This window comes from Azolla caroliniana, unplaced genomic scaffold (assembly GCF_043228905.1).
Source record: "Azolla caroliniana isolate FFs.n. ecotype wild unplaced genomic scaffold, voAzoCaro1.0.p SCAF_7, whole genome shotgun sequence".
NCBI lineage: Eukaryota > Viridiplantae > Streptophyta > Polypodiopsida > Salviniales > Salviniaceae > Azolla > Azolla caroliniana.
In genome coordinates this window covers 22,595,957-22,605,534 of record NW_028230442.1, presented here as the reverse complement: position 1 = coordinate 22,605,534, position 9,578 = coordinate 22,595,957, and the positions used below count along the sequence as shown (strand labels likewise).

Sequence of the window (9,578 nt, the reverse complement as noted above, 5' to 3'; positions counted from 1 at the left end):
TTTGGGGTTGAGGGGTGATGGTGAAAACGTATGGGCATTGGTGGAAACAAAGAATTAGGTCAATTTCAGAGTTTTCTGTTGAAATTGAAACTAAAAGTAAAAGAAGTGGTCTGTCAAAAGAAACCACAAGTAAAAGAACATGTTTAGATACATACATACTAGTGGGTACTGTATATATTCTGTGTCTATATGATGTAGGTTGCTGCCTCCATCCCCATCATCGCCAAATTTCTGCTCGCAACATGAATAACGTAGATAAAATAACCTGATGAAACATATTTGTTATCACTTGAAACCTGCAAATCTTGATAATAATAACAAGTCAATGGATCATTCAATTGACCTCAAATGAGATCTGAATTCAGAAAACAGAAATAGAATAGGTGTTGCCACCGCTTCAAAGTATTAAAGGTTGATATCTTGGGAAGCACACAATTTCTGCAGACAGTATATACCATGGGAAGTGAAATTGGAGATTTCTTTAGTCAAAATTTTCATGCACAAGGAAACTATGCATTAAGTTATCTCATTAAGTTTAAGATCAAACTGCACACAGTTGTCGGCTCATGTGTGATTTGGTCAAGGTGAAGATTTGTGATTTGTCAACTACGCATTAAGTTATCTCATTAAGTTTAAAATCTAAATATACACAGTTATCGGATCATGTGTGATTTGTCACTAAAATAGCATCAGTCATATGCTTCTCAAACTGTTCATAACTATAAAGGAATGAGAATAAATCTTTGTAAATAAAAGGAATACATGTCCATTACAAAATACTTGGGAAAGCTCCTACAATAGGAAGCTATTTTTCTAAAAATCAAGCTTGCCTTTAAGGCATTGTCTTTAACCTCAGAATCCAAAGGCTTTCATAAGGCAATGTCATACACTTCTAGAGTTTAAGGCAGCCTCTCACCACAACCTGGGTGCATTAAGCCACTTCAATCCTTTGCAATGTGAAAGCTATGTTTCGATGTTTTTAGAGCAGCTCTCTAGCTTTTATCTAAAATTACGGCCTGCTGTAAGGGTGATATCTTCCACCACTATAACCACGGCCACTACCACCATAACCACCACTACCACCATAGCCTCCACCATTAACACTATAACCTCCACCACCATAAATATTAGCATAACTAGATCCAGATCCAGGTCCAAAACCTGTATAGTTGTAAGCCATCCCCCCAGACTTATCATCAATACCACCATATCCATAGAATCCTCCATAACCACCACCATATCCATATGATGCACCATATGGAGAATAACCACTACCCAGCCTTCCATTACTTCCTCTTGAAGGTCCACCGGACCCACTGCCATAATAAGATGTAGTTACACCACTTATAGAACCATAAAACCCTGTATTTCCATCATAACTAGAACCTCCTCTTCCCCTTCTATGACCACTTCTGTCGTAACTTTGAGAAAGAGGAGCTTCATCGCCTCTCTTTGGTTCTGCTTTCTTAATTTCAACCTATACAAATATCAGCAAGCACACTATCTATCAATCATGTAAAACTTTACCATGGACAAGATAGCAACTAAAATATCACTCCTTACGTGTCTCAGCTTATTACCTGTTTACCATCAAGTTCATGCATTCTACCTTGAGTCAAGGCATTCTCAACCGATTGTTCGCTTTCATAGGTAACAAAGCCAAAACCCCGAGATCTTCCAGTGCTATGATCTTGCATAACTTGGCATTCAGCGATCTTTCCAAACTTCTCAAAGAATCTTTTAAATTCCTCTGAATCACATAAAGGACGTGTTAATAAAAAATAGGACTATTTAACAATGTTTAACTGTGAAACATTTAGCAAGACCCCTCTACAGTAGCACAACATTAGTAGAATGTCACATGCAAGTGATAGAGAGTAAACATATATGGCTTGCCTTCTGTTGTGGAGGTCTTGAGTCCTCCTACAAAAATCTTCTTTGTTTTTGGTCCTCTACTCGGTACAGCTTCACCTTCACGTGGTACAGTTCGTTTTGCTTCAACCTAGTGACAGGAAATAGTAACAGTTACTTTCTTTTCAGGAGGTCCAATTCAGTTAGCAGTTCAAAAGTTAACATACAGTTTTGCCATCAAGAACGTGTGAATCTCTCAGAACATTGTCAACAACTGAGGGATCAGAAAACGTGACAAAACCAAATCCTCGGGGATGACCGGTGCTTCGATTTTTCATAATAACTGAATCTATTATCTCTCCATACTTCTTGAAATGGACAGTAAGCATTTCTACAAAAGCACAAGATCATGATAAGAAATGAGATGGAAAGAAAGAAGTAGAACATCAATATAAGAAAAGAAAACATCAACATGGCAAAATAAGCCATCAATCTGAGATAAATGGGCATGAATGAAAGACAGGAAAGCACCAGTCCAAGCAAAAAGAGAAACGCAGATACCTGTAGTTGTGTCTCTAGTCAGCCCGCCGATAAAAAGTTTTCCCCTGAAACCAGAAAGAAACTAATGTTAACGAGAGAAATATAGATTTCAAAACCAAGCCAATTCAATGGATCCAATTAATCTAACCCAGATAACCATTAAATCATATAGTGTATGTCTAACTCCCCTCTTACAGAAGAACAGCTAGTATCTGGACAGCATAAGGAAAGAATATTAAAGACAGAAAGAAAGGGATGCATATGGATCGAAATTTTGCTAAGCAAAAGATTGCGCAAAATCAACATATCCATGAAGGGAGATGGAAAATATCTTGGGAAAGCATTAGAAAAAAAATCTTTCAGAATAACATGGCCGACAGATCAGTGCAAAATACAGCTTAAAGAAATCACCATTGGGAGAGAAGTACAAACAACATCTTGTAAAACATAAGCATAGTGCAAAAAACATTTAACACGTTTCTGAATTAGTATTAGGAATGAGCAGAAAACATCTTGAAAAAACAGGCATATTGCATTGAACAGCATGTATTTTTGAACTAGCATTACGATATTTGAAAGAGAGAACCAAAATTTCAAACAGACACTAACCTTGAATTCCTGCTACTTGCTGAAGATTCTGTGTAAGAAGAAGAACCAGAAAGGTGAGCTGTATCGCCCCCTTTAGAATCCGTGTCTCCGTTCATCATCACAACGCCTTCTTTTCTTTCTATGTTTCCATCTGAATTCTCATCTCTTTCCTTCTCCTGCCCATCATCGTCATCAAATGCTAGATTTGCATCCATATTCTCATCTCTGTCCTCCCTATAATCTCCTTCTTTTCCTTCATCGACAAGATTTCCCTCATCTTCCTTTGCTTCATTTTCTTCCTCTTCAGCTTCATTTTCTTCGTCTACTTTCTGTTCTGCTGCAGCTGCTGCTACCTCCACGGCTTCCTCTTCATCATTGATAGAATAAGGCTCTGAATTACCTTCTATTTCGGTGAGCGATAGCTTCCCATCTTCAGAACCATCATTCATCATGACGGCCCCTCCTTCCTGTTCCATAGTCCTCCCTCTTCTTCTTCTTTTTCTTCTTCTTCTTCTTCTTTTTCTTCTTCTTCTTCCTCCTCCTCTTTCCTCACGCTGCTTTCTTCTTACGGTTTCTTATCTTCCTTCTTCCGTCTTTTTGAAAAGGCGCGACCTCCTGTTCTTCTTCTTCTTCTTCTGATGCTTACTCCTGAAAAATCTCAGACTTTGTTGGCTTACCTTACAGAGATAGAGAGAGGACAGAGGGAAGCAGAAGAGATTTCTAGAAAGAAAATGAAGAAGAAGAAGAAGAAACCTGAAACCCTAACTTCTTCTTCCTTGATTTTCTGCTGCTGTGGGGAGGGAAAAGCAGAAAGCCAGTAAAAATTTGCACTAAAATTTTGGAGGGAAAAAAAGAGAAAGAAATCAATCTCTTCTCTTCTCTTTCTTCAAAAGAAGAAGAAGAAGAAGAAGAAGAAGAAGAAAGACGTTCGGTTTCGGCTTAACCGGTTTGGCCCTGTCCAAACCAAACCAGTTACACCTTAACTAGTTTGAGAAGTATCCATACTTGAATGAACCGGTACCGGTTAAGCAAAAACCAGTTTAGGAACCGGCTTAGCCAAGCCGATTAGGAAACAGGTTTGGCCCAAATCGGTTCGGTTCATCTTGAGCTCCCCTCCCCCCCCCCCCCCCCTCCGAGCTCAAACCGGTTAAGGAAGGTCAAGCCTACCGAACCTCCAAACCGTTTAACGATTCGGTTCAAGCTTGAGCCGAGTCAATGCCTAAGTCCTACCATCGCCCTTCCCATGTCTCTTGGAATGCCTCCATGAGAGAGGCGCTTGTGGCGTGATCTCCCACAAGGAAAACATTGAGAACAACAAAAGAAACCATGACCTTCTCGGACTCTGGGGACCAGGATGGGATCCACACGAGTCACGATTTGTCCAGTTGCTTGCCGATCCCCCACTTTGTGCATGCTCTTCGCACGGTAAGCTTGAGAACCACATGTCCCCGAAAAATCGCCCGCCGAACCTTTCCCTTAGTCCAACCTTGCCACCCCACACTAAACAATTGCCTTTGTGCATCACCATCCTCTACGCTTGATGGATTCCACTCATCTCCCTTCCATCTTTTGTACAATCGAAGATGCCTAAACCATGCCTACAATTATCCATCCTAAACAACTCGTGCACAAGCTGCTTGCCCTAATTCCCTATGGCCACGTAAGTTTTTTATGTCACTTACAACCTCGAGCTTAACTTGCTCACAATTTTACAAAGCGCCTATTTCTCCACACAATTGACCAAAAATCCGTAAATGTTAAGTAGCTTGTTTCCATATTCACAAACACATAAATAGGTGGCATCATTCATTCTCTATAACTAGGGTTTTGCACCATGGGTTATGAGTTTGCCTCATTCTACAATGGCATAGCATGTCCTTCCTTCCATTACAAAGATACACTCGCTTCTATAATATGATAATTATTTAGCATCATGTGTCGCAAAAGATAAATGTCTAAAAGGTAACATTGAAGTAAAGAACATTTCGGAGGTATACATACATTCATAAGGAGACAGAGTCATATAAATTAACCTATAGTTGTTATGCACAAACACCCTCCTCCATATTTCAAAATTGACCAAAATACCATTCGATACTCTTGCAAAACTTGTAAAAATGTTATCACGCACTCACTCGAGAAATTTGGACCTAGTTAAAATCCAGTTAACACTAAAGATAATGGCACAAAAGATACGAACATCAAAATACACCCTCCATATTTCAAAATTGACCAAAATACCTTTCGATACTCTTGCAAAACTTGTAAAAATGTTATCACGCACTCACTCGAGAAATTTGGACCTAGTTAAAATCCAGTTAACACTAAAGATAATGGCACAAAAGATACGAACATCAAAATACACCCTCCATATTTCAAAATTGACCAAAATACCATTCGATACTCTTGCAAAACTTGTAAAAATGTTATCACACACTCACTCGAGAAATTTGGACCTAGTTAAAATCCAGTTAACACTAAAGATAATGGCACAAAAGATACGAACATCAAAATAGCGAATACTCTCATAAAAACCAGAATATCGTATATCGTATTCTGGGAGTGAAGAAAGTCAAAATACTCTGAATAAATGTTTTCTATTAACTATTACTCTACGCCTTGGAGGCCTTTTTTGGAAAAAGTTTTTTTTGTCAAAGACAGATGACATTCTCGAGGACAAATGGGTTATGCCAAACTTGTTTGCATAAATGAGACCATCACGGAAATCCTTCTCTTAGTGATCTCTTGATGATATTATACATGAATACGGCAGAGGGAAAATAGAGGCATATAAAACACTCTTCCTCTCCCGTCGACTTTAATCTCTAGTTTTTCAGTGACCATTCCAAAGCCCAGTTGCATCCGAAACATCGTGCTCTCTGTCTTTTCGCTTTAATTTCCGCTTTTCCTTCCCTTCCTTACTAAAGAGACAACAAAACATATAAAAAAAGATAAATAAACAAAAGAGAGAACAAAGATAACAATGATGCTCAAACAAACGAGATGAATCACAAAATATAGACTTTGGTCTAGACTTTAGATGTAAGAATGGAATCACAAGTACATAGATAGTAGAGCTCCCTCTTTGTCATGCATCGATTATTTTTGTTGTTGTTAACTAGTAGCCAAATATATATACATCCCAAAATACAACCTATGCAAAGCAATAAGTAAAGAAACCAACACTAAGCAATTAAAAAATGCTCTAGCTTCTCATCATCATCAAGTGTCAAGTGGGTACCTCAATATATTAGATTTGGGATGAGTTGACCACTGTACAGATCCTGTATTACTCGGCACCAATGATCCAGCTATATCCAAAAAATCATCCTTGTCCTCGACACTACAAACATAAATCTCTCTCTCTCTCACCCCAAAGGAGCAAGAACCAAGAAGGCAAGCTTATGCAATTAGAAATGAAACTCAAAATGCATAGCAAGTGATGACCTATGAGACTGCCTCAAGTTTGAAAATCATGTTTTGGAATTGTAGGAGATAAGATATCCATGGAATAAAGGCTTGGGATTAAGTGATGTAGCTCACAATGTAGATATTATAGTTATCAATGAAACTTAGGAACATGAAGCCAAGCATATACCTCATATTGATGGCTACATTATAAAATCCAAAAGAAAAAAATTGGAATAGATAAAATCTGTTTTTTTTTGCATTGGGGGGTAAAAAAATGAAATAGAGAAAATCCAAAAGATGCTCTTGTGTAGACAACTGGAAGTAAAATCCTCAACATCCTATCCTATCATGCTATCCTGTCAAAATTGGAATAATACATTGCAAATATTAACCCTCCAATGCAAGAAAAATATGCCTGAACGTATCCAATCACATCTAACGACCCCCATGAACCTTGGCTCTCGGAGAGCTTTAACAATTCTTTGAATTCGCTCACACAAATTGGGTGTTCAGGTCACATCATGGCATCATCAGGCAAACATGAAGATATGCTCAGTATGCAATATTTACCTAGTAGAGGATAAATATCATTTACTTATTTCATGTTCAGCGTATAAGGTAATCCGTGAGAAATATGATTTGTTAAACAGGCATGATAATGCGAGTGTCATCTTCAAATTTCAACCAAGAAGGGTGAGCACATATGTCCATGCATTATTTTCACATAGGGAGTTTTCACTTCAGAGTAGTAACCCCCTTTCTTAGGAAGGAGTCACATACAAGATGATATGTTGATTTGATCCAATAAGTCAAAATTGGCCTCATCATGGACGATAAAAATTCTATTCTATTCTATTTCCCCACGCAGAGGAACACTGGAATAATTTGGATGCTATGAAACACTTGTGTTTTGAAAACATTTTCTCAAAGTTGTGGGTTAACTGTAAATGTGGAAAACAAAGAAATGGTCGCTAGGGGCTCAACCAAGAAACTACCCCACATACACATGCAAGGGAGAACCAATACCATGTGGTACAAGGGTTCAAATATCTCGATATTGATGTCCCAGCAACAAAAAGGGAGTATATATTATGAGCCTAAACAGCAATCAGGTTGGAACAGTTATTATATGTTTGAAAAATAAATGCAATCAAAGTGATACTCAGGGATGGGATGTCAGATTAATGCTATTTAACACTATGGTAGTCCAAGTGTTTGCTTTACAGCGTATAGTGCATGGAATAAGATAGAGAAATTTCAAAAAATGTGCATAGGGAGACAACTGGGAGTTAAATCCTCCACACCCTATCAGATTATGTTATTAGAAACAAATGCCCGGCCCATGTAGGTGTCAGGATTGAAAAGAGTATACAAGTATATTAGAAAAATAAAGAATATGCAGCATCACAGATTCCAAGACTTGCAGTAAAAGTACGATGCAAGATGCAGAAAACAGAGAAAATATCTCTGATCTACTTGGGTGCTAGACATGAGGAGATGGTTCAAAAGATGGGGAGTGGAAGATTTATCAGAGTTCTCAAGTGATGCTATGAAAATTGAGATTCAGTGAAAGAAAGTGAAATGGAATCATCGAGGACAAAATGGCAAGATGTAAAAAGTCAAAATCGGAATATGGCATTGCAAATATCAGCTCCGAATGTTGAAAGTATAGATTACAAGAATGCCATGATGTATCCATCTAACCACATCTTACCACCCCCATGGGCCTTAGTTCATGCAGCCCTTGCACTTCTTATAACTCCCGCACAAGAGTTAGATATTGAGATAGTGTCATGGGACCAAAAAAGCAACAAGTATGAAGATATGCAAGGTATGCAATGAAGACTTAGTGAAGGACGAATCTCACTTACTTCTTATATGCTCAGCATATATGCAGAAATTATGAAAATTTGTTTAAGTGGTGCCACGGCCAATAATTTAGACACCATACACAGCACCACCCAGAAAATTGTGCACAGCAGTGCGCACATTATTTTCTCATAGAGCTTTTTGACTACAAAGTAGTAAGCCACCTTCCTAGGAAGAAGACACAAATAAGATGTATACTTGGCCATGGATCAAATTTGGCCTCCTCGTGAAGTAAAAAGACAAAAGGAAACTGTTCTGATGCTTAATGTATTTACTCTTCTTGTCTTCATATATGCTCAATGTTACATATCATTTGGGTTCTGAAGGAATACCTTTTAACAGAGAATGTAATAGGAGTGCCCAACTTTATACAATGTTGCTCAGAATCATTGACCCATGCTCTTTCGAAATTCTCCTATCATTCCACACTAGAATTAATCCAGAAAGCCAGGACGAAGTATACATGCATTTTTTAAGCATCACAAATTGGATAAAAGCGTACCTCTGAAAATCGAAACCCCTCTCTTATGTCACTGATACCAATCGCTGCATTGAACAGTCCCAGTACCAAGACACCAATATAATCCTCTTCGATTTTGTTCACTTTTCCCTCTATACACCAAACCCCAAGCCCCAAAATGGTTGTTCTTTATGTCCAGAAAAAAACTTCTTTTGCGACAATAATGTGAAACATCGAACTTAAAACTTACAAAAGTTTGAAAGAAATTTGGGTGTACCCAGCATCATTCCGACTTTTGGTGAGAATATCAAAAGCTTTGCTGAAACGTTGACTCTAAAATATGGCGATAAACCCGATAGTATTTTTGCAATACGGCTTGGAATTTTCAGGTCCAAGTAAGCGAGCGCTACACCATCTAGGTCCTCATTGCATCTGAAGGTGTAAGAACACAGTTCTCTCTCTCTCACACACACACACACTCAATTACACACAATCTTTCACATTGACAATCATGACACCGGAAAAATGTGATCAAAATGGAAAAATGTGATCAAAATGCAATGAGCTCGTTTGTAACGCATAGCAAACAGACGCTTCTGATAATCCAGAAATGTAATTTTGTATACTTTTTCTCTCTCCTACCCAAAACCAACCATTACTCATATCATTTTGAAAGGAAGAAATCAACGAATGGTGGAGAGAGAGCGAGAGAGAGAGAACCTGAAGAGGAGGGCGTTGAGGTTATCTTGGACGCCTCTCCGGACGTCGTTGGCCCAAGCAGGGTGAACGCACACTTGCATCTCTGCCATGGCTACCTTGAGCCACTCCCGCATCGTTATGGACTTCTCTCAGTTTTCTC

General features: G+C 38.5%; 2 protein-coding genes across 2 annotated transcripts; both read right to left on the bottom strand.

Annotated features, from left to right (window-relative positions):
- Nucleotides 1-716: 716 nt before the first annotated feature.
- On the bottom strand, nt 717-3,529 carry LOC147862375 (heterogeneous nuclear ribonucleoprotein 1-like). The gene is made up of 6 exons (XM_087322669.1): nt 3,001-3,529; nt 2,413-2,456; nt 2,079-2,242; nt 1,897-2,002; nt 1,581-1,750; nt 717-1,477 (listed from the first exon to the last, which is right to left on the bottom strand). Exons 1-6 carry the CDS (start codon nt 3,453-3,455, stop codon nt 1,010-1,012), a joined length of 1,407 nt encoding a protein of 468 aa, XP_087178795.1. The 5' UTR covers nt 3,456-3,529; the 3' UTR covers nt 717-1,009.
- Nucleotides 3,530-5,486: 1,957 nt separating this feature from the next.
- Nucleotides 5,487-9,578, bottom strand: LOC147862374 (DNA-directed RNA polymerase). The gene is made up of 6 exons (XM_087321939.1): nt 9,446-9,578; nt 8,997-9,157; nt 8,762-8,871; nt 8,592-8,674; nt 6,221-6,322; nt 5,487-5,900 (listed from the first exon to the last, which is right to left on the bottom strand). Exons 1-6 carry the CDS (start codon nt 9,550-9,552, stop codon nt 5,813-5,815), a joined length of 651 nt encoding a protein of 216 aa, XP_087178065.1. The 5' UTR covers nt 9,553-9,578; the 3' UTR covers nt 5,487-5,812.

Excerpts from the sequence above, each read along its gene's own strand:
- LOC147862374 (XM_087321939.1), bottom strand. The coding sequence starts at position 9,552 with ATGCGGGAGTGGCTCAAGGTAGCCATGGCAGAGATGCAAGTGTGCGTT. Across the intron at positions 8,872-8,996 it reads AAAAGTCGGAATGATGCTGG|AGGGAAAAGTGAACAAAATC; the intron begins GTACACCCAAAT and ends TTTGGTGTATAG. Across the intron at positions 5,901-6,220 it reads CCCAAATCTAATATATTGAG|TAAGGAAGGGAAGGAAAAGC; the intron begins GTACCCACTTGA and ends TTGTCTCTTTAG.
- LOC147862375 (XM_087322669.1), bottom strand. The coding sequence starts at position 3,455 with ATGGAACAGGAAGGAGGGGCCGTCATGATGAATGATGGTTCTGAAGAT. Across the intron at positions 2,003-2,078 it reads ACGTTCTTGATGGCAAAACT|GTTGAAGCAAAACGAACTGT; the intron begins GTATGTTAACTT and ends TCCTGTCACTAG. Across the intron at positions 1,478-1,580 it reads ATGAACTTGATGGTAAACAG|GTTGAAATTAAGAAAGCAGA; the intron begins GTAATAAGCTGA and ends ATATTTGTATAG.